Raw genomic sequence first — 25815 nt, forward strand, 5'->3', positions numbered from 1 at the left:
CATATTGAATTTTGGCATGAAATTCTTGGGATTTAACCCTAAATGCCCTCTATGTGTTCATGCCCAGAAATCTAGTGACTTTCTTAGTCATTTTTCCAGCGAACTCGAGACTGAATCTACACCAATCGCCAAATCTCAACTTTGGGTATCTCTCTTGACTTTATCTGTGAAGTTTGAGGTTAAATTCGAAGGACTGGAGCTAATGCATGCTCTGTATTTTCTACCATGAAACCAACGAAGCATCACCGGTGCCATTACACTAATCAAAGACTAATTCATTCCTAATCGACGACTGGATAAATCTCTGAATCTCTGTGTGAAGTTTTAATTGCTTAAGGTCATTTTGGGTACATGAAAGTTTCATTAAAGCGCTCAGCACCTCTTAGAAAAGAGGTTTGCGCAGAAGCTGAAAAGCCAGTTTTCAAAGCTGTGTTTTGTTGCTTCTGATTTTTGGTTTTTTTTTTACCCAAAACTGTGGAAAAAAAATGAAGTTGGAAGTTTACCAAACACAAAAATACTCCCAGCTTTTTTTGATACTTGCTTTTTTTCAAAATCACCTCAATACCAAACCATACTTTAACACCATAAGATAGTCAACTATGTTGCTTGTTGATTCCCTTTCTTTTTTGGGTGTGCTGTAATTTTCTTTCCAAAAACATGTATCACACATTCAGAAGCTTGCATTTACGAGAACATGAAGCACATATGTACACAAATGATTAAGGTTGTAGCAATATGTGGGAGTATCCTTAAAATTGTTGTTCTCAATAAACACGTAGTGATGATATATGTGTACATGCATGAGATATGAAATTAAAAGTATGTGCTGTGAAATTTATTCTAACATGCCATGATAATGTGAGAATTATCAATGTTAATTTGGTTTTAATCTTTTTTTAGTTTTGCAGCATTCATTTCTCTCACCTGTAGAAATTGGACAATGCGCTTTGATTCGTTGATATTTATCAACATATGTGTGTCAAAAGAGAAGAAAAAAGGATTGTACAATTCTAACATGTGGCATCCACAGGAGAATATAAACTAGGTCCTCGAGGTAGCTAATTATTTTCAGCATGCTTTATAATATTGGCATCCACGTGGATAGAGTATGATATTACAATCCTAATATGGCTTGTTATATTGTGATTAATCTCTTTCAAGCATGCTGACAGTTTTTGTGAGATTAATTGAATATTAAAGGAAGTCATGAAGGAGACTACTGTGTCAATGTCATTTGTTGGCAAGACTCAAAGTATCAGGTTATCATAATTTGTCCCTTACAGCTAATCAATCCATGTGACTTTTGACTTATTTCAGGTTGGAGTAGATCCATTTCTTTACATGTTTGCGTCAACTAAGCAAGCCGCAGTGACTTAGCTAATGTAAGAGATTGTTTTTAAGAAAAACTAACAAAAAGTCCAAAAAAACTTTAGTTTTTTTAAGGTTACTTTGATCAAACTTGTATCTTAATTAAGATTGCATAGTATGGATTTTATTTCACAAGAGTTATGAAAGCTTCATCTTGCCCGCAGGTGTTGAAGTTTTTCATGAAGGTACTCTTGTGACATATAATCTAGTACTACAAACTAATTAATTTTCTTGCCCAAAGGTGTAAATTAAAATAGTTTCATAAAGTTTCATTGGGCCTTAAGTTCCATGTCTTCACAATGAGCCCCATTATAGTTTGTGGTTTTGTGGCATAGAAATTGGTTGCATCATGATATACTCTATGTCTCTTTATGAGACTTGTTGATGCAAAAATATTGGACTCATAAAGATTAATCAAGGATTGCCCAGGTACTCATTGTTTAAGTATTACGCTTGTAAATCTTTTCAATTTGAACTATGATGCTTATTTAGAGGATGAATTTAACTACTTGAATTTTCTTTGGACATCAAAATTGAAATGATGTGAAATTGAATTTGTTATGGATGTATATATTTATGATAGATGCACATAATTTTTTTTTTCTGGCAAATTGCGTGTCTTGATTAAAGTCGGATGAATGACATGTATATTGGTCACCAAATGACCTGAATTTTTTATATGTTTAGCATATATATGTCAAATATGTTTCTGCAAATTTTCGTAATTTTCTGCCAGGAATTGTAATAATGGTAAAATTTAAAATAAGTGTAACTTATTATTGAAATTCAGTTTGACGACTTTATGTTGGTTATGGTATATTTTCTATTATGTCTAAACTATTAAGCAATTTTATTTGGCTCATAATTTGTGAGAATATATTTATGAGTGTTTTCCCAAAAGAGAGAATTAGTGAAAAGAAAATTGAGCTTCACACTCATTAACTTTTGCAATATGTGTATAAATTTTCACGTGTGCTTGAATTTGTCTTCCTTAAGTTAAGTTGCATGAATGAGTACTTGGTGCATGCTTACATTTTTCCTTGTTACTTGTAATCATAACAATATTTTTTGCACTAACCTTTACTTCTTCATGAAAACTTATGCGCAAGATTTTGTAGTATCGACTTGTGTACATATGTTTTTATGTTTTTCATCAAAGAGAGGAATGTATGAATAGTTTGCGCATAAGTTTGTGATCTTCTTTTCCAAAGAGAGGAATGTATGAATAGTTTGCGATCTTTTAGGATATAACATTTTACGTCTATTGAAATGTGGGAGTGCATGATAAGGATGCCCACGTTGCTGAAATGTGGGAGTGCATGATTCCATGGAGTTTGCTAAAATGTGGGAGTAAAGGAAACTATTGCATGTTTCATTGTGCCTTGTATCACGATAGATTGAGTTAGTTTCCTTCAAGCTTATTATTGACAATGTTTATGTTGATTCAAATTTGAAATGTGCAATTAAATGACTAATCATTGTTCCAAAGAACATGTTTAGTTGAGTTTATTATGCAGGAAGCTTGGAAGGAAAAGTCCAGTGATTGAAGATTAAATTTCAATGTTCAATCAATGAAGGTATATTAGGTTAATATGTGGGAAGCTTGAAGTGTGATGTAGGTCAAAGTCTATTATTTGGAATGTATTATGAGTTCGAGGATTGTAATTCCAGGGTGCATACAATACTATTACATGTATTTTTTCCTGGAGTTCAAGCTTCAATGATTACTGGTAGATGCGTATAAGATGTTAATTGCGTATAACTCAATGTGATCACTAAGGAATGTTTTTGTCATGGACATGTAGCTTCAAACCACAAGTTAACGTCCATGTGGGATCCTATGTGGACTCAATTAGTTGTGATAAAGGAGAAGTAATATGTTGGTAATGCAAATCATTAGAGTTTGAATACGTGTAAAACCAACATCCTATAATTGAGGAAAGACATCCAACGTGCTTCGAAAGCCACTCCATATATGGTTGTGATTTGGTGCAACGGGTTAACAACCAACCCTCCACGATAGATGGAAGTTGGCTACCATTGCATCGTATAAATGAATTCCCTACTCATAGAGAAAGGGTTTTACGTTCGGGGTCTATCACCATTAGAATATAAAGGTCTCTAAATGAGTAGAAGAGTTTTTTCTACAACCATCATGTCTTCAACAAGTAAGTCTTCTACTCATATAGATTAACATGTGATATAGGGTTCATGTTAAGTTAAATTTTTGCTCCAACATTTGGTATCAGAGTCAACTTAACAGGCCCTAGGTCCATTGTATAGTTAAATTGCATGACAGGGATAACATGGTACTCAACTGTTTTGGTTATTGTTGGTATCTCATTTGTTAATAACTATATCACTTTGGATTCTAAGACATATACCATTATCCCGGGCTCGAGGGTACGACAGGAGGTCCACAATGCCGATGCTTTAGTATGCGAAAAGGAATTAAGTTACCTGCAACAAGACCTACCATACAATCCAATTGTTCAACTTTGAACCCAATGAGTTGACTTGTAATTCAGGTCTGGATCATTCTCCAACTCCAATGAAGCATAAGATTGAGAAGTGGAATAGCATAATCTACCCCAATGTCAACAATGAAGTTTATAGATGTGGGTTTGCTCAGTCTCAACAAGCAAACGATACATCGGTGAACAAGTTGTTCGACACACTAGACATGATCGAAGATCATTTAAGCAGTTAAAGATACCTGTGTGGAGATGAACTCACACTTGCAGATGTTTGCTTGTTCACTACATTAATCTGGTTCATTCTCGTTTACAATCCGGTTCAATCTCGTTTACAATCCGGTTCTATCTTGGGATATGATATCCACACACCCCATTTTACTTCTCACACACTTTTTTAATTTTCGGCCGTTAGATCGGATGAATTGAAGATCAATGGACATAAATTATCAAAGGGTGTGTGAGAAGTAAAATAGGGTGTGTGGATAGCGCACCCCTTTCTATCTTTTCTGCTCCTATAATGACCGTTTGGTTTGCAGTAAAATGTTATGAACAATTAAGAACATTGTTTGATTACAGTAAAGGAAGAATATTTGTGGTTTAAAACTCATGAAATGTTCACATTCTTTTCCAAAGAAGGGGATGTATAAATTGTTGGTAGTTTTAATCAGTGTATGGCATCTTGAATGATGGCTATACAATGAAGGTCAATGGCAGTTTATATCTCTTGCCCAAATGTGTGATATAAACATGCATTTAACAATCACTAATGGTTATTTCAAGTTTTTCATGTCTTCAACAGGAAAAGGAAAGATAAAGGCTCTTCTTCGATGACACCTGCCCTAGCTTCCACCGGGGTTGATTGCCGAGTCCTCTTTCCTATCTTTTCCTTCTTTTTTTCCTTGCCTCTACTGATGTTTCTCCCCATTTTTCACTCTGGCCTGTCCTATTCTTCAACTCCCATCGGTATACCTCTTCCCAACTCTTCCTTGGCCCGATATTCAACCATATTTCCTGATGAGTTCTTGTGTAAAGTTTCAGTGTTTTCACTGGCTTAGGTGTTTTCAACACCACCATGTTGTCCTTGCTGTCTGCCATTTTTGGCAGTATCGCTTATGGGTTTCCATGAGCTTTCTACTAATAGTTGGCTTATCACTTTTAGCTGTCGACTATCTCTTGTTTATGGTTGTGTTGTCATATCCCAACCCAGGGTCCACTGCATCCCAGGCTTGACTCCGCCGTAGCACGATATTGTCATCTTTGGGCCCTAGCCACGCACTCACGGTTTTGTTTCTGGGAACTCACACGAGAACTTCCTAGTGGGTCACCCATCCTAGGAATGCTCTGACCCATTTTGGCTTAACTTCGAAGTTCCTACGGAACTGAAGTCAGTAAGCTCCCAAAAAGTCTCGTACTAATGGAGGTGAACATGTACATATAAGGTATATAGGATCCACTATCCTAGGTGATGTGGGATCTAACAATCCACCCCCCTTAGAGGCCCGATGTAGGATCTAACAATCCATCCCATTAGGGCCCTACATTGTCCAGAAAAGTGAATCCTCTATGCCTTATATGTACATGTTCACCTCCATTAGCACGAGGCCTTTTGGTAGCTCATTGGCTTCGGGTTCCATAGAAACTTCGAAGTTAAGCGAGAATGGGCCAGAGCATTCCCATAATGGGTGATCCACTGAGAAGTTTTCGAGTGAGTTCCCATAAACAAAACCGTGAGGGCGTGGCTGAGGCCTAAAGCGGACAATATCGTGCTACGGCAAAATCGAGCCTAAGATGTAGAGGATCCCAGGTCGAGATATGACATGTGCTCTGGTAGCTGTTCGGGGTTGGAGGTGGTGTTTAAGGAGGCGATACTCGGTGGTTAACGACACTTTTGTTGGCTGGCCTGGAATTCTGTGGGTGGAGATTACCATGGAAACTTCTTGGCTGCTGTGGTGTTTTTTTGGGCTTCACTATTGTTGGGCCCTTTTTCTATTTGTCTGTTGTTTTAGGCCCTTTTTTGGTTGTATAGAGGCGTAATTTGGGTCTTTGGTTTGCTTGTAAATTTGAGTTTGCTGTTTAATAAAAGTTTCACCTTGACCAAAAAAAAAAAGAAATGGACATCATGATACCCGCTAGACTAATAAAGAAAAAGAGGAAATATTTTAGTCAATCCAAAGGGTAATTTGTTTCTCTACTGGGTTTCCTTAATCAAGCCACTCCTATGAGTTGCCGGTTAATTCTTCAACAGGCACGCCGTCAGAGTCTTGGGCTCCTCCCTTTGCTGAAGAGCTTACAGTTTCATTTTCTATTTCACTCCCTGATAAGGGTTATTTTCACCCTTTCCTCCCGGTACTACTTCATTATCAATCACCCATGAGTATTTTACCTTGCAAGGTGGTCCTTTGCTTAGGAGGTTATAGTTTCATTTTCTATTTCACTCCCTGATAGGGGGTTCTTTTCACCCTTTCCTTCCAGTACTACTTCACTATTAATCACCCAGGACTATTTAACCTTGCATGGTGGTCCTTGCTAATTCACATGAGATTCCATGTGTCTCATGTTACTAGGGTCAGAGCTCAAGCTAGTGATGCTTTCGCTTGCTGGACTCTCGCCATCTAAGGTGCGGAGTTAGCTCATGGGTTGAAAGTTGAAACAATTCAACCAAAGCAGCTGAACCAATAATATAGGGTCCCCATTTATCTCTGATCAATTCCATATTTCCGGTATGACACAGACTCTCTTGGAAATTTGAGTAGTTTGAGTAGAAATTTCTTTGTCCCACATTGGCCATTCCCAAAAGATTTTATCACTTTATAAGGCTTTGTCCTTTATAGAAAATGATTGGAGAAATAGGCCTTGGAGAATACAATTGGGCTCACCCTTGGGGTTGAGTTTTGAGGTGCACTAATTAATTGATAATTAATATATAATTAATTATAATTAATATATATATATATATATATAATTAATTTTCAAAAGATGGGCCTTGGGCTCTAAAAATTAAATTCTTTAATTATTATTTTTAATTAATTTCGAATTTAATTAAATTATTTTTTATTTGAACAGACTCATCTTTTCAGATGAAGTCTGAAGTCAATGAAAAAACGCAGAGAGCACAGCACCCCATCTGAAGAGATGTCTCCCAACAGTCATATCTCATTCTTATACCTGTTGCGAACATGCATAATCACAATATATATACATCCATCTGCATGACATTTATAACACAGAAAAACATAAATCTCCTTCTATGATCCATAACATTCTTACTGAGAGTATCACAAAGAAATTCGCCAGAAGTTAAGTTTTCCGTTGCTGGAATTCTAACTTGATCGTTGAATCCTGGTGACACAGACGTCTGGAGAACTACAAGCACTGAGTAGGGGCGAAATTTCTGTTTCAAGGACATTGCGGTACGCAAGCCTCGATCTTCAATATTTCTGTTTAATATTAGTTCATTGTTCATACACTCTTTATTTATTAGCATATATAAATTTATCACAGATTGTTGATAGATATCCAATAGACTCTTCATGCAGCGCAACTTCAATCTCTTAATTGGTGTCAATCTTCAAGGATGGAAACCGTTGATTTTTTTCAGGAGAAGAGATTAGATTGCAGATCCGTTGGTCCTCGAATCTATACCAGAATTTCTTTCAAGATTATTACATCAGAAGCATTCGTTCACTTGAGCTTCGTCGATGTATCTTAAAAGCATAAATCGGAACTTGGGCAGATTGCCCTAATTTTAGTTTGAACGCAGTCCTCGGCGTCAAAAACGTCAGATCGAAATTATACTCATGCATGACGACACGATGATCGTGAAGCTGTTGGTCCGTTGGATGATCATATCACAGAGCGTCATCTCACCCGAAGTCGTATCTGCCGAAACGCCAATGACTAAGGGTTGGTGGTGTGGGGGTTGGGAGGTTGGAAGAGGCGGAAGCGTGTGCACACTCTCTCTCTCTCTCAAATATTGTTCAAATCAAATGAGTCAATATTGATGCAAGCTAGCCTATGAAGCATGAATACGGATACGGCGATACGATACGACACGACACAGCGATACGGAAAATCTCAAAAATTAAGATACGATACGCTATGGATACGGCAAATTAAAATGTATATAGCAACAAAAATATACATTTTAAAACATAGTTCATCATTCAAATTCAATTACATTTGAGTTGTTAGAGAAGGAAAGTTCGAAATCTAATCCTCTTTATACAGTAGAAGAAGTGTGAGAGTCGTATTCATGATTTTAATTAGAGGGAAGCTCTTTGTATTTAGCAACTTTCAATTATAGATGTCTCCTATTAATTTTCTCCTCCTCATTACCTTTTTTTGAAAGTGTAAATGTATTTTAAAAGCAGGATACGTGTATCCTAAATGTAGGATACGCATATCCATTATGTCAAATTCGTGTCCATCAACCAGGATACGTGTCGGACGAGTATCCGAGAGTATCGGGCAAGTATCGTATCCGATCAAGTATCGGATACGGGATACAGGACCAAACAAAAGTATCCGTGCATCATAGAAGCTAGCTTTCCTTTGGAATTGATACAATTCTTATTACCACTAATTATTTATTTATTATTTAAACAGTGCATTATTAAAAAACTTTGTCTAATTTTAATTTCATTTGTTATTATCTTTAGATTAAAAAGTACTTAAAAATTTTAGTGTTTTATAAAAAGAATAATAAATTGAAATAAAAAATAAGGCTAAATTTTTTTCTTGATCTCGGTGGTGAGACACTATTAAATCGACCGCTATAGTGAAAAGTGTTAATCTTAACCCTGTGGTAAAGTTTGTTATCAATCGTAATCCAAATTGAAATTTCTGTCAAAATCCCATCCATGTGCAGGGGTAAAAAGGTCATTCCATTCTTTTTTCTTTTCTTTTTGGTGATTCCACTTTTTTATGATCAACAAAAATAGAAAGAAAGAAAAAAATCCCTACCCTTGTCAACCATAGCGACCACCCACCACCTTCCCCCTCTCTCTCACATAAACCTAGCCATACCGTCCACCACAGTTCTTAAAATGGAACTAAATTCAATATTTGCATAATAAATTATATTGTAACCTAATCACGGTGAGGTACTTTGTGATTTTTTAAATCTTGAATTTGGACTCTTGGCTCTCTTGAAATGAGAAAGTCTGATAATATGAACCTTGTAATTTTGTTATTTATTTATTCTGTTATTATAGCTCTAAAAGTTTAAAAAATAATTTTTTTTATGTCCATATGGTGCTTTATGATTGGTTGATGGAATCAATAAAAACGAAAATAACAATTTTACCCCTAGAATTGATAGAAGAAAGAGGAAAAATCCAATTTGAACTATGATTGATAACGAATTTCACCACATGATTACAATTAATAGCTTTTTCACCACATGGGTCTATTTAAAAGTAGGGTATCACCACAATGATCAAGAAAAAAAATTTGGCCTAAAAAAATGCTCTGTTAGGAAATGCAAGTATATTTTATATTTTAAAAAATAAAAAAAAATTATCGCGCTACGAGGAAAATTTATTGGTATGAAAAAAAGCTATACCTAATCAAGGGGGGACAAAAACCTTACAGCTCATAAAGCAAGAAAAATAAAATATAAAAAAAGAAGGGGGGTATACACCTTACCCCACTTGAAAATTAAAATACAAGAAGAAATGAGGGACTAGACTTTAACCCTCTTGAAAAAAGAAAATACAAGAAAAAAAGAAGATGGACATAGGACCAAACCTCTCTAAACTAAACCTAAAAGGTAAGAACCTACAAGACAAGTTGCAAAACAAAAAACGGAAAATCCAAAAAAATTAGGTAAAAGAAAATCACATATCAAGAAGGGGAGAGAAACTTGTAGGCCAACATACCCAAGAAATTTGATTGCAAAAAGTGAAGAATCTTTAGAGGAGCGGCATGCCAAACAAGTGAAGATGAGATAATCCCTAAATTGGTCAATTTATCAACAACTGCATTATATTCTCGAAATGTACAGTTATTCCAACGAGTCTGGAGTGACCAAAGAGGAGAAAAAAACTAGAAACAAAACAAGATATCATGTTAGAAGAGTCACTTTCAAGCCATAAATGTTGCCTACCCTACGCGTGAGCTAACTCCACAGTAAGAATGATAGCATGAAGCTCCGCATAGAAAGCAGTGTTTTAAAAAACTCACCCAAGTCGCGCCTAGGCAGCCTTGGAGGTGGGGTGTGAGGAAAATTGCCTTTGTTTTGTGGGAGTGGGCGAAAACCCACCTAAGCTCTGTCAGGGGCGCCTGGGTGGCTGGGCACACCTGGGGCATTCAATGGGCGTCCATTTTTTCTTTTTTTTTGAGTTGCCCAGATCTGAAATTTCTTGATCAGGGGCCGTCTATCTGAAGAAGTTTCAATCTTCTAGTGAAGAAGATGAAGTCACGAGCACCTTTTCTTTTCCTTTTTTTAATAGTTTTTTCTTTTTAAGTTTAAAATGACCCTACTTTGCTGACATTTATTATCCTACTATCTTCCTTTATGTTCACTTTTTGTTTTTTATATTATTTTTTTCTCATATTCAAAATAGATAAACATATTTTAGTTTTAGTTTTTATTATTTTTGTAAGATAAAGAAGCATATTTTCTTGGATATTCTACCAGCAGGAAAAAAAAAAGATAAACATCTATTTGTTTTTAATTTTTAAAGTTATATTATTTAAAAGATACATTATCTTATCCTTATTTTTTTTAAGACTACATATCTTCTCAAATATTACTCAAAACTCTCATAATTCATATAAATATGCACTTACTTAAGACTAAAAATGTTTGATTTCCACTCTATTTGTTTGATTGTTGATTAATTTGATTGCTTGGTTAAGCTTGTTTGTTATGTGGGTTCAATTTGTTTGTGATATGTGCACTTTTGAATAACAATGAATATTTTTTTTACAAAGTATTATATTTTTATATATTATATATAATTGTGTATAATATATATTAATAAAATTTAGGTCTCGTGAGGCTTCGCCTCATGCCTCAAGGCTTTCGCCTAGGCAGGACTGTCCATGAGACGCCTCGCCCATGCCTCCGCCTTTTAAAACATTGATAGATGGATGTAAGATGCCCCAAGCTCAGTGAGAAACCACTAAGAAAATAACCCGCAGAATCTCAGAAAATTCCACCACATGCCGCAAGACCCGGGTTACCTTTAGTAAGGCTATTTATATTCACTTTAACCCAAGAAAATGGAGGAAGTGTCATCATGTATATGATTGGTTACATGTCATTGAAAAGAAAAACATGCAATTAACTGAAAACATCAAGGGGATGATTCAAATACTTTGCATGATATTCATTAGTGCCTCATTTACAAAATCTGTTAGACCATCTCTAACCGAATGGTCCAGAGGGCCAGCCAAATGGCTTGTGGGCCCCACAGGACAAAAACAGGCCAAAGGGCTAACCGGCTAGCCATCTTCAACCAGCCAACCAGCCCACTGGCTAGCCCATTTTGTTTTTTGTTTGTTTGTTTTTTTTTTTTTTTTTTTTTTTTTGAATTTCTAATTTTTTTCCTACACCATTTCTCACATATTTTTCACCATTCTATACTGTCTTATCTCATTTTATTTCAATTATTCATATTCCATAATATAGCCTTTTGGCCTGTTAGAATGCAGAAAATGCAGCTTCTGCAATGGAGTTTTCTCAGAAAATAAGACACAAGAGATAGAGAGAGAGATTTTATCACTAAATAGTTCTTTGATTGTATTGAATGAATGAATCTTACAGAACAATTACAAGTATTTATAGTCACAGTTTTTCCTTACACACTAAGTAAACAATCCTAACTGTTTTGCTAATTTCTTAATCTCTTGACGCTTGTCACTATCTAGAACCTTCATATTCTTACATCCCCCCTCAATCATATGCTTGGATGATCCAAGCATAAGATTGGAACAATGATGGCTAAACAAAGAAATAGACAAGCCTTTAGTCAAGATGTCTACAAACTGCTCTTTTGAAGAAACATGGTGAACATTGAGATCACCGCGAATAACCCTCTCTCAAACAAAGTGATAATCAATTTTTATATGTTTGACCCTGGAATGGAACATAGGATTAGAAGAAAGAGCAATAGCCGAAATATTATCACAATATATCACTGGAGCAACAATAAGAGGAACAAGTAAATCACATAGCAGTTGCCGAATCCAAGCTAACTCAGTTGCAGCAATGGCAAGAGCTCTGTACTCTGCCTCTGTGGATGACCGAGAAACTGTGTGTTGCTTCTTAAAAGCCCAAGAAATGGGACTAGAACCAAGATAAACAATGTGACGCGAGGTAAATCTCCTATCATTAGGATCACCAGCCCAATCAGCATCACTATAAGCTTGTAAGTGCAGTGTACCAGTTTGGAAATGAAGACCATAATCCAAAGTGCCACTAAGATATCTCAAAATCCTCTGAACAGCCACAACATGATAATCCATAGAATTATGCATAAACTGACAACACTGACTGACTGAGAAAGCAATGTCAGGCCTATTGAAAGTTAAATACTGCAAAGCACCTACTACACTTCGATATTGATCAGGGCTATGATAAGGAGTTCCTTCATTTTTAAGTAGTCTATGAGATGGTAAATAGGGAGTGGCACAAGGTTTAGAATCCTGTAAATCAACCTTTTGAAGTAACTCCCTGATATACTTGGTTTGAGAGACAAACAAACCTGTAGATACATAGCTAATCTCCAAACCCAAAAAATAGTGCAACTGCCCCAAATCCTTCATATCAAATGCCTTTGTTAAATCTGTAATAACTGCATTAATCAACGCAGATGAACTCCCAGTAAGTATGATATCATCCACATATAATAAAAGCACCACAGTACCAAGAGAAGAATGTTGAACAAATAAGGAAGGATCTGCAAGTGACTGTTTAAAACCCAATCCAGGCAAATAGCTTGTAAACTTCTCATTCCAAGCTCGTGGAGCTTGTTTCAACCCATACAACGATTTGTTGAGTTTACAAACATAATAAGAATGATGAGTAGTACTATGGAACCCTTAAGGCTGAGACATATAGACTTCCTCATGAAGATCACCATGCAAGAATGCATTTTTAACATCCAACTGCCTTAATGACCAATTAAAGTGTGCAGACAATGCCAAAATCAACCTCACTGTAGTAGGTTTCACAACAGGACTAAAAGTCTCAGTATAATCAATACCCTCTTCTTGATTGTAGCCCTTAGCTACTAACTGAGCCTTGTATCGGGCTATGGAACCATCTGGATGCTTCTTGAGTATATAAACCCATTTACAGCTCACTAAATTCTTATCTAGAGGCATTGGAACCAAGGTCCAAGTATTTTGAGCATGGAGAGCATCTATTTCTTCTTGCATAGCAACCTTCCATTCATAAATTGTATTGGCAAACTTGAAAGATGAAGGTTCTATAACATCAACTGAAGACTGAACAGTAACAGAGAAAGCCTTCTTCTTACTAATCCCATTTTTGGATCTAGTTTGCATAGGATGCAAATTCACAGTAGGAATCAGATTGACAACTTGTAGATTTTTAGGTTGAAAATCTGGATCAATAGGGACAACAGACTGTGTAGAAGATGTATGAGTAAGTAATGGGTTAGAACAAAACTTTGGAGCTCTAGGAATATATGTATTGGAACACTCTGAGGCATTAGGGGTTGTAACAGATGAGGAAACTGTGGCTTGAGAGGGTAAAGAAACAACTGGGAGAGGAAATGGTGAAACAATGATGTTTTGTGAAGTGACCAAAGGTGAAATGTGTAATGAATTTGATGGTGGTGTAATATGTGATAAAGATACACTATCAGAGTTAACAAGTGAGGAATAAGGAAAACTGTCCTCATCAAACAAAACATGTCTAGAAACAAAAAATTTCCCAGAAACTGGATTAAGACATAAGTAACCCTTATATTGGCTTGCATACCCTATAAAAACACATTAGACTGTCTTAGGTTGTAACTTGGTTGAGTTATAAGGTTTGAGCAGTGGGAAACATGCATAACCAAACACTTTAAGATGAGACAGAGTAGGTAAAGTACCAAACAGACAATAGAAATGAGATGACATTTTGAGAGTTTGACATGGCATCCTATTGATCAAATAAACAAAAATGGCACAAGCATGAAACCAATATTTTGATGGTAATGCAGCAGTTTGTAAAAGGGTAATTGCTGTCTCAAGAATGTGTCTATGCTTTCTTTCAGCTAGACCATTCTATTCTAGAGTATAGGGACATGATTTATGATGTATGACACCTTTATCAAGTAAAAATTGTTGAAATCTATGACTTGTATACTCTCCACCACCATCACTTTGAAAAACTTTAACAGAGGCTGAAAATTGGGTGACTAAGAAGTTATAAAAGTGAACAAATACACTGTAAACTTCACTTTTATTGATTAATGGGAAAATCCAGGTAAACCTGGTACATTCATCAACAAAGTTGACATAATACTTGTAGCCTTCAACTGAGAAAGTAGAAGAATACCCCTAAACATCACTATGAATAACCTCTAAGGGTTTTACAACTTTATTGGCAGGAAAAACAAATGGCAGTTTGGTTAACTTGCCTTCTAGACAATATGTACAAACAGAAGACACATTATCAACAGATGTAGGGATTTTAGATTGATTTAACATTGTAGAGACAACAATATTAGATGGATGCCCTAATCGTTTGTGCCACAAATTTATTTTGACATGATGTCCAAGATAGTATGCTTGCTGCTGAAATGATGCAGTGTACTTTTGTGCTTGAAAAAGTAGATATTGGGGAACATGAAAAGGGATAGGGTAAAGGCCATCTCTACACAGTCATTGAAGAAGGATTGTCCCGATGACCTTGTCCTGAATCCAAAAACAGAATTCATCACAAACGAATCTGCATTTGTTATCTTTGCACAATCGATATATAGACAACAGATGTTGAGATAAACGAGGCACATGCAATATATTCTTCAACTCAAAAGCATAGCTAGGAGTTTTCAAGGTATTGGAGCCAATATGAGAAATTTTCAAACCTGAACCACTAGCTGTGGTTATTGTTTCATTGCTGGGAAATGGTTCTGCCAGAGTGAGGTTACCAAGATTCGAGGTTATATGTGAGGTAGCTTCGGTATCAGCCACCCAAAAAGACTCTTGAGGTGCAGAAGGCTGAGAAGTGGTGTGCATGGCAGTGAGAGTACGTGATGGTGGTCTCCCTTGGTAAGAAAAATTAGCCCGGTGATAGCATTGAATGGCAGTGTGTCCAAACTTCCAGCAAATCTGACACTAAACTCTGGAGGATGAAGATGTGGAAGTAGAATGCCTTTGAAAACAATCGGAAGCTATGTGACCCTTTTTGTTACAAATTTGACATACAGGAATATCATAACCATGCTCAGAACAAGTAGATATATGAGGCTTTGGTGAACCAAGAATTCCAGCACCATTATTAGGAACACCATTGAATAGGGAGTTTGAGTAAAAATTGTTTCTGCCTCTTTCTCGGCCTCGAAAACCAGAATTAGAAAAACCGCCATTGATATTGGAAAAACCTCCAGAATTAGCAGTATGAGAAGGGCCAGAATTGTGAGTTGAAGAGTAAGATGAACCACCAGAGGAACTTCCAACAACATGATCACCAAGCATTAATGCTTTGCCTTTGCCAGTGTTGTTTTTAGCAAGCATAGCAATTGCAAAGGTTTCAGAAACTGTATGATTTTCAATAGTAGCTTCCTCAGCCAATAATTGTGCTCTGAAATCTTTCAAGGAGATAACATTGTCTCGTCCTCGAATAACAGTTCTGAAAGTGTTATATTCAGCCGGTAACCACTTGAGGCCTAAAATCACCACATCATCATCATCAAAGAACACACCAGCTGCAGACAAATGATCTCTAGCATCCTTGATGCGTTGAAGATATAGAGAAACAGAATCAACACCTTTCTTAATGTTCTGTAACTCAGTTTTCGTCTGGAAAATACTAGCCTTGGTGACAGTAGAGAACCTATCTTTCAAATTGGTCCACATATCATACGAAGTCATACACCCAATAATGCAAGACATAGCAGTGGGAGAGAGTGTGGCAATGATGAGTTGTATGATTTTCCAGATTTTAAAGTCATCAGTTTCAACTCCTTCAACCTCGGAATCTTGCTCAAATCGAGTAGGACATCGACGAGATCCATCATCAAAGCCAAGAATGCCATGACTTTCAAGCAGCAATTGTAATTGATAATGCCAAACGAGATAGTTTGTATCATCTAATTTCACAGTAACTGATGTATGAACATTCAGAATAAGATTCGTAATCGGAGATTGCACAATTTGCAACTGAGTAGAAGTCACCATATCGCTATAACAGTTTCAACGAATTGAGGAATTTTCACGAAAACCTTTGAAAAAGTAGGGTTTCAAACTTCACAATCTTGATTATACAAAGGACGAAATCAAAATCAAGAGAAAGAGTAGATAATTGCAGAGCAGAAAGAGAAGATCTTCAGTCAGACATTTCATCAAACATATGGCGAGCAATCAGCAGACGCAAACCTCAGATCGCAAATTCACATAGATAAGAACTTGCAGGATCAAATAAGAAAGAGAATTGTGTACCAATCTCCAGAGAAGATGTGCGGAAGCAGAACGGAACTCAGGACCGAGAAGACGAACCCTCAACCAGCGAAGATACCATGTTAGAATGCAGAAAATGTAGCTTCTGCAATGGAGTTTTCTCATAAAATAAGACACAAGAGATAGAGAGAGAGAGAGAGAGAGAGAGAGAGAGAGAGAGAGAGAGATTTTATCACTGAATAGTTCTTTGATTGTATTGAATGAATGAATCTTACAGAACAATTATAAGTATTTATAGTCACAGCTTTTCCTTACACACTAAGTAAACAATCCTAACTGTTTTGCTTATTTCTTAATCTCTTGACACTTGTCACTATCTAGAACCTTCATATTCTTACATGGCCTTCGGTTGGAGATGATTTTTTGTGATAGGGCTAAAACAAGCCCTCTGGCCATTTGGTCCTCGGTTAGAGATGGAGGCAAATATGGCACTGTACTGTTCATTAAAATATTAGTATCTTGGAAGGTCAGATGGCTAAAACAAGCCTTCTGGCCAATCTTCGGTTGGAGATAGACTTAAAAACCCTCGAATATCAAAATGTTGGCCAAAAAATATGAAACCTGCATCCCAAGAAGCTCTCACTGTAGTTGTAGCTTGAGATTCTAACTTGAGTAACTTGAGATGAGGATGGTCGGAAACACCAACATGCAGAGGTGCGTCAAAAGTTCTGTTCAAAAAAATGTTTGCTAACACATGTTGTATTTGCTAAGTGTTTAGTAGCAGAAAATTCCTCTTCGACATTTATGCAAACCTCGCACCGTATGCTCTTTGTTCACTCATGAGCCATGTTACAACCTCATCCATAAAATTGTATTTTTGTACAAAATCTTGTTGTTTTATGTTTAATCTTTGTGGGTGTCTTTAAAACTTTAGCTTTACTATTCAACAAATATTACGCTGACATCTTGTTCAAATATTGTTGGCGGTGTGGGGGTTGGCGAGATTGGAAGCGGCGGAAGCAGTCTCTCAAGTCTTGTTCAAATCAAATTATTAGTCAATTTTGATCTCAGCCAACTTTGCTTTGCAACAGGAGAAATAGTGGGAAATTTTATTTTTTAAATTATTAACTTTTTAGCATATATATTTTATTATTTGTTTAGTGACACGTGATGTATCATCCTGTGTACCGATCACACTAAAAAATCTCTCTTGCAACAAGTACAATTCTCGTTGCCTCTAATTAATTATTTATTTATATAAACAGAGCATTTTTTTTACAAAATAAAAAAAATAATCTAATTTTGATTTAATTTGTTATTATCTTTATATTAAAAAGTATTTAAAATTTATTTTGTTCTATGAAAAATAAATGCTTTGTCAGTAAAAGCTGTCATCAGGTATATGATTAGTTGCATGTCATTGAAAAGAAAAACATCCAGTTAATTGAGAACATCCAGGGTGGATTCCAATATTTTGCATGATATTCACTACTGTCTCGTTTGCAGAATCTGTTAAAAACCCTCGAAACACACTATTGTAAGTAATGAAATCTACAAGCCAAAATTTTAGTGTTGTAAATTATAAAACATGTAGCCCAGCTCCCACTGTAGTTTGTAATTGTTGCATTATTACCCTTTAGGGCACGTTTGTTACACCTAGGGATTGGCTTGGACTACCTGAAGTAGAACTATAATCCTACATTTGGTAGGTTGTGGGACTAAAATAAATGGGACTCGCCTCGACTACAAGTCCCTGCGTGCTTCGCTAAAGCTCTCAACCTAATCCCACGCTTTCGCTTGGTATTAGCAAGGACTATAAGAAGGAAACCAGGCCAACATCCAATCCCCACTTTCGCTTGCTAAACACCCCCCCCCGGTCCTTCCACGCTCCGTCTTCTTCTGCGTAGCCGTCATCATGGCCAGGCCGTCGGCGGTGACCCACCTTCATCTTTTGTGCGACCAAGATTTGGTATCGTCGAGGGAGGACGACGACGAGCTCAAAGAAGAAGAGATCGTCGACGACCAAGATTCGGTGTCATCGAAGCCACCGAAAGGAATAGCGCTGCAGTCGCCCACTCTAGAGCATTCTTGGACCTTCTGGGGTTATGGGTTAATTTTGTTTGGTTGGTAGGAAAACTTATATGGGTTTGGTGTTGCAGGGTGGAGTTCTAGCTTTAATTTAATGTTAATTTCTTTCATTTCCTTTTCTTTTTTTTGGTTTAATTTTGAGTTCTGGGTTAATTTTGTTAGGGCCTCAAAGTCTCATTCTCGAAGGAATATACAGTGTGTGGTCTTTGTCATAACTGGCATGCTTTGCTCATCTCCATTTTCTAGTGCTTTACACTGCCCATCATCATTCCAGTTCTGAGTTTAGTTTTGACGTTAAATTTCTTTAATTTTCTTTTTTTGGGTTTAATTTTGTTTGTTTGGGTTTAATTTTGTTTATTTTGGGTTTAATTCTAAAGTTCTGGAATGTGGCGTTGCATTTCTTTCTTAATTTCCTGTTCTCCTATTAACAAAAAAATTGGGTCAATTTATTAGTCCGATACTTAGTCCGTCATTGCACCAGACACTTTACTATTTTTATCCTGTTTAGTCTAAGCCAAGCTAGTCTAACTTAGTTCCTGAAGTTAGTCCAATCTGAGATAGTCCGATGCAACAAACACACCCTTAGATTCTAACTTGGGATGAGGATGATTGGGGACACCAACATGCAGAGGTGTGTCAAAAGTTCTATCCAAAAAAAAAAAAAAAAAAAAACATTGCTGCACACGTTGTATCTGCTAATTTTGGAAACACAACAGATTCCTTCAGGGGTGGAGATTAGATTACGGCACTTTGGTTCTTGAATACAAACCAGAATTTCTTCCAAGATTATTACATCAGAAGCATTCACTCACATGAACTTTGTCAATGTATCTTAAAAGCATAAATCGAAACTCGGACAGATTTCCCCCATTTTAACTTTTGAACACAGTCCTCGGCATCAAAAGTGTCAGATCAAAGTTATACACAATGCTCGGCAACAAATTCTCGGACTCAAGTTCAAAAAGGATGTGATCGGAGACACCAACATGCAGAGGTGCGTCGTGGGAGTGAGCGATAACTGTTGGTTGCGGAAAAATCTTCCTCGACATTTATGCGAAAACCTGCGCACCGTATGCTCTCTATGTGCTAAATGGGACCCCTCTCACAAGCCCTTGTCTAGTACTCTCTGCATATTTAGATCATGTATTAGGTCAGCATACTTGTTTTTTCTTTGGCATTTGCAAACTAGCTCCCTATTCACTCATGACTTATGCTACAACAATATCCATAAAAATGTTATTTTATGGAAAACTTCTTTTGTGTTTAATCTTTATAGTTATCTTCAAAACTTTAACTTTACTATTCCAATCTATTCTTAAGAAAATTATTCCAATCTATTTTCGGAAGTGGTTGACAATGAAAGCTGAAGTTCCTGATAATATAATTTTAAAATAGTCAATCATGATTAGCCCTCTCTATACAATAATCTTTCGTGTGTGCTCAAAGTACGTTGCAAATATGGCTTGGACAGATTTAGGTTAAACTGTTAATTATGGAGTGATGTTATCCTATCACTGATAGATTTTTTTCATAGGTTGCCTAACCTTGCACCGCCAGATCGCTCTCTTATTTTCTCTCTCTTGTCAGCTAATTTCGTAAATGGCCTAACATAAACTAGTATATATTACTCCATATCTTTCTCTCCTTTACTTTCTTCTCCTACCTTCGATTTTGAGATGTCTATGTGAGAGCGAAAGATTTATCCTCTTTCTCTTTATCCCTTACCATACAGCTATATAGCTGGCCTGCTAGGTTTCACAAAATAGAACAGGAAAGGGGCAAGAATTTTTTATTATTTTTGCATAGTTAAATATGGGGAGAGTGAAGCTTCAGATCAAAAGGATTGAGAATACGACCAATAGGCAAGTCACTTTCTCAAAAAGAAGAAACGGGCTTATCAAGAAAGCCTATGAACTCTCTGTTCTCTGCGATGTTGATGTTGCTCTCATCATATTTTCTTCATCTGGGAGACTTAGTCTCTTCTCTGGAAATAAAAGGTAGTGATATTGTTATTCTTTTTGTTCAAGAAATATTGTTATTCTTTTTGTTCTTTTGTTTAATTAGCAGTCAGATTAATCTGTAAATGCTAATATATGTCATGGAATATTTGTTCTTTTGTTTTTTGTTTGATGGTACTGAAGCATTGAAGAGATTCTGGCACGGTATATTAATCTTCCTGCCAATCGGCGAGGACGGTAAGCAGATATTGACCATCAGATTATGGTTGTGATCACATTCGATCGGAGCATGTAATATTTCTTGTGTTCCTTTTGATGCATGGTTTTTCATTTACCCTTCTGGTACGATGCCTTGCTCTCCGTTTGGATCAACTTATGCAATTATAAAGTCAGCTTAATCAAGAGGTAAATAAGCAGCACTCATAAGTTACATCCTTCCAAGAATTATATGTAAATTTGTTTATTTATTTGTATATATATGTTTTCAATTAGGAAACAATTTCACACACTCTTTTTGTCCTCATGCACACTCCTGTTTATTTCTAGCATTTGAGTTGAATAAAGAAAAAGAAAATCAATGAACAAAAACAAACATGGGTGTGCAAAAAGAGAAAATTGTTTGCAAAATTAATTTCCTTTCATCAATTAATATCTTTATCTCTTTCAGATTTTTATTGAAGTGATGGTTAAATATGCAGTTTCTCCAAAGCGTTCTTGGTAAATTGTGGAGGGAAGTTGATCAAACCTATCAAGCAACCAGGTCTTGGTTCCCTACTTGTCTATGTTCTTCACCCTGCTTAGTTAAATTTCTAATGTAATCTTTTACCAAAATTCCTGGTCAAATGATACATTAGCTAGTCAATTTATTTGGTGAACAAAAGTTGGTGAGTATAGCAGTAGTACTCTATTGTACTGACCGTATGGTGATTGTTGCTATGATTTCATGTAATCGATGGATGCAGTCCGATGAGTGGTACTGATTCGGATCAACTGGAGGTAATTTATGAACATATTCAAGCACATACAAGTTGATTGACACGGCTTCATATTTAAATCCCTATTTCTGAATTAATTACAGGAGATTCAACAAGACATCGTATGCTGCAAATCAAAATTGGAAGAAATGGGAAATCGACTAAGGTGCTGCTATATTTACAAAACCCTAAACCCTATAGCGCTCATGTCTCCGATCACCGACAAATTACTATAATTAGCAAGCACCCTACGTATGCATTCCTCTTATATGTGAAGTGTCGATAGCAGGATCTTTGAAGGAGAGGATCTCTCTGAAATCAGGACATTGCATGAGGCCGAGTACCGGGAACAGATCCTTGAGGAAACTCTAAAACGTTTGCGCGTGCGCAAGGTATGTTATATACTGAATACAGTACTTTGCTGGTATGCTCCTAGCTGCAACTACACCTGTTACTATGCATGTCGTTTATATTAATTTCAGCTGAAATTTATAACTAATGACATTAATTCATGGCAAAACATGTACAGCAAGTTCTGGAGGAGTATGATTCTTATGCTACAATACTACAGGTCTGTTAAAGTAGCATTTTTGTGTGTACTTTATCCTTATAGTAAACTTTTTTCGTCCTAACTTTATATGGAGAAACCTTTATAAGCATGTCGCGGACATAGCTAGCCACATGATGTTATCTTTACAGGTGGTATAACATTTGTGGATGAGAAAGTTTGATGTCTCACTTCTAGATTATATTATGCTAATACATATATTATAATGTGAATGAAGTAATAACATCCCGTAATGATGGTCGCCGAAAAATTAATAACTCGTCATAAGAGCATATACTTCAAGTATGCATGCCAAGAAGGAAATAACATAAAGTATTCATTATTTAATATGTTGAACTGTGTATATACGTTTGCAGCTACCTACAGCTACAACAAATATACATGAACTTGTTACAGGAAGTCCACACAATATTCTAGTTGATTGGCTTCTACAAGGAGATCCACAAGTTCAGATTGTAAACTTTTTGAATTCAAATGGCTTTCTTCCCCTAAGGTGATTATAAATATATTATATACGAATTTTACTGGCCAGACATGCATATATACAAAGAGCGCCCTTAAAGAAATAGATGCCCTTTTTTTTCCAACAAAAAAAAAAAGGAATTAGTTGGGGGCACCACACTACATCAGACTTCACAGGTCGAATTGTTTATCATTCAATGAACCTCATAGATTATCTTTGTAAAATATTAACCAATTTAAAAATATTTGAGGCATCTAATTGAGTTTATTTGACGAACATTATGCTAATAAATATTGAAATTTCATCGAAACAAATATAATAGGGCAAATTTGGATTGAATTGAATTTTTTGAAGAATGATTTATAAATCGAAACTTATAAAATAGACGATTCGAATCATTGAAGTTTGATATGAGTAAGTCCCACAATTCATCTTCATTTTTTTTTTTGCAAAAACTAAAATCGCTTCCTTTAAAGAACCTGAATATATATATACACACACACATATATTAATCTATATATCATTACAGTTATATATAGGTTAATGAAAACTTATTAGTTTCGTGTTAGTTAAATCAATGATTTTTTCCGCTTGGTGAGGATTAGAGATCAGCCAGCTGAAAGTAGATTTGACGCCATAGCTTTCCAATCAGCACTTGTTAGCGGACAAAATAGGAGTGTTGATGAGCATCGCAGCACAGGAAATGGTTTGGAGGATGACAATAATAGTTTGCAGCGTCAAGAATTAGGACAAGTTATCGATGTCAACTTGTCCGCGTGGAAGGATTTCTATCCGACAGGTATTTCTCTTTTGCATGTTCTGATAATTATATCCTTGGAAAAAAAAGTACCTTTATTATTTCTCTACAGTTCATGCAACTAAACAATGACCAAGTCATCGTGCAAGGAATTGAAATAATTGAAAAATAAATAAATTTATTGACAGAAAATGAACACTTTCCTGCAGCGTCTTCAGGGGGACGAGGACTCTATATGTCGTCACAGTTCAATCCACCACCAAGCATCTTGCACCCCAATCAAGATCAAAACCAACTCTGACATTTTATATATATATATACAACTCTGACATTTTATATATATATATATGTTGTGGTTACTACTCGCATGATTTTACTGCTTTTCCTTCGAGTCTTATTACCTTGTTGAATGTCAATACAGAACTGTAAGAATCCGTAATGAACTTTTCCCTTGTTGCTATCATGCTATATAGTATATGCATGCATGACGTTTTACATAGTAAAAAAAAAGTTACTCTTATCATATTTTTCATATCACATTTGTATCATCTCTATAATAGAGATTCAACCCACATATGTTGATACGCCATTCCTCTATTAAAGAGATGATACAAATATGATGTGAAAAATGTGGTAAGTGTAGTTGAAGTTATATTGAGGAGAAGGATAAGTATTATGTACCTCTAGGAAACTAAGTGGGTTGGTCTTAAGGCAAAAGATTTCGAAAACATAGGTTTTAAGCTTTGGCATTCGATCATAAACAGATCGAGAAGCAATGTTGGCATCATTGTGGAGACTCTAACAAAAGATGTACATGTTAAAAGGGCTAGGGATAAAATTATAGCAATCAAAATTATACTAGGACAAGAACTCATCAATGTGATTAGTGTGTATGCACCTCAAGTTGGGTTAGGTGAGAGTTTGAAGGACAAATTTTGGGAAGATCTTGGAGTATTGGTTCAAGGACTCTCTCACAGGGAGAAGCTACTCACAATAGGGGATTTAAATAGACATGTAGGCAAGGAGACAAGCAAATACAGAGGGTTTCATGGTGGTCATGATTTTGGACAGAGAAACGAGGAGGGGAAAGACATTTTGAATTTTGCAATGGCCTATGATCTCTTTCTAGACAATACCTCATTTAAGAAGAGAGAATAGCATGTGATCACCTACAAGAGTATGTCATCGTAACATAGATAGATTTCTTTTTAATGAGGAAAGGGATCATATAACTAGTAAGGATTGCAAAGTTTTACCGGGAGAGAGTCTGACTAACCAACATCACATGTTGGTGATGAATGTACATATTAAAACAGATAGAAAAAGGAACAACACCCTTAAATATGGAAGAACTAGATGGTGGAATCTAAAAGGAGAAATACAAGTCACTTTCAACGAGAAAGTACTCACCCAATTCATTTGCGATACAAAGGGGAATGCTAGTCAAATGTGAGATTTCATGGCTAATTGTATCTGAAATGTTGCAAAAGGGGTATTAGGAAAGTCCAGGGGTTTTGCTCCACATCAAAATAAATCTTGGTGGTGAAATGAAGAAGTAAATGAAGAGGTTAAGGCTAAGAAGGAATGTTGGAAGACCTTATACAAGAATAAAACCATTGTTCTAAAAATTGGCCTAAGAGCTAGGATTCGGTTTGCCATTGCGTTATGTCCAAAACGTTAGGAAAAATCGGTGAGCTGTTAGACGCCAGCCTAGGTGCTCCTAGGCGACCTAGACGGCTGCCTAAGCGCTCCTAGGCGACCTAGACAGGTTGTCTAGGCGGAGTGCAATATTTTTCTGGGAAGAAAATCCAAATATAACCCAAAATCGCAAAAACTTTCTCACCACTTCGACTTCTTGTCTCTCTATACCATGACTTTCTCTCTTTGGCCATCGCGTTTCCCTCACTACACTCCATCGAAGAATGGGAATTACAAAGCAAAATAGAAGAAGAGGAAACAAAAATAAAAAATAAAATAAAAAAGATGAGAATTTATAGAGCGAAGAACAAGAAGTCAAAAGAAAAAGTTAGGGCTCTTTCCCCATTTTAGGAACGAGAATATTCGATGTAAAGTAGAAGTGACCACAAATGAAGATAAGATAAGAGAAAATTGGTTAATGCGATTTGGACATGTGAACCGAAGACCTACAGATACTCTGGTTAGAAAATGTGACTATGAGACAGATGTTTAAGGAAAAATGGGTAAAAGAAAACCTTGGAAGACTTGGAAAGAAACTTTAAGAACAAACATGGAGTACTTAGAGTTTACGGAAGACTTAATGCAAAATCGAGCGCAATGGCATTTGAAGATTTATACAGCTGACCTCACATAATGAGATAAGACTTTGTTTTTGTTGTTGTTGTTTGATAATTTGGTATTTGTTATTGCTAATAATTTATAGCGTAAATACCCGACACAATCTCATACCTCATGTTTTAAACATTGCAATGTCATACCTCAATTTATGAATTCGTTGCAATGTCAGACATCTGTTAAATATTTATTCAATTGGGAAGGGATCCTCTCCAGATCCATTCCACCCAATCACCTAATCTGGGTCCTTGAAATTTGATCTAACAG

The 25815-nt window shown here is 36.1% G+C and overlaps 1 protein-coding gene across 6 annotated transcripts; it reads left to right on the forward strand.

Moving 5' to 3' along the window:
• The first annotated feature begins 19886 nt into the window (after positions 1-19886).
• Positions 19887-23710, forward strand: LOC126631118 (agamous-like MADS-box protein AGL104). 6 transcript variants are annotated; one of them, XM_050301269.1, is made up of 11 exons: positions 19894-20512; positions 20657-20710; positions 20863-20878; positions 21172-21233; positions 21436-21469; positions 21552-21613; positions 21737-21839; positions 21977-22018; positions 22372-22508; positions 23084-23277; positions 23424-23710. In XM_050301269.1, exons 1-11 carry the CDS (start codon positions 20328-20330, stop codon positions 23534-23536), a joined length of 1002 nt encoding a protein of 333 aa, XP_050157226.1. In that variant the 5' UTR covers positions 19894-20327; the 3' UTR covers positions 23537-23710. The 6 variants fall into 6 exon arrangements, with proteins under 6 accessions (XP_050157229.1, XP_050157230.1, XP_050157231.1 ...); XM_050301270.1 differs by having other exon boundaries at positions 19903-20512; positions 23445-23710; XM_050301272.1 differs by lacking the exon at positions 21977-22018 and having other exon boundaries at positions 19887-20512.
• Positions 23711-25815: the final 2105 nt, after the last annotated feature.

This window comes from Malus sylvestris, chromosome 8, assembly GCF_916048215.2.
Source record: "Malus sylvestris chromosome 8, drMalSylv7.2, whole genome shotgun sequence".
NCBI lineage: Eukaryota > Viridiplantae > Streptophyta > Magnoliopsida > Rosales > Rosaceae > Malus > Malus sylvestris.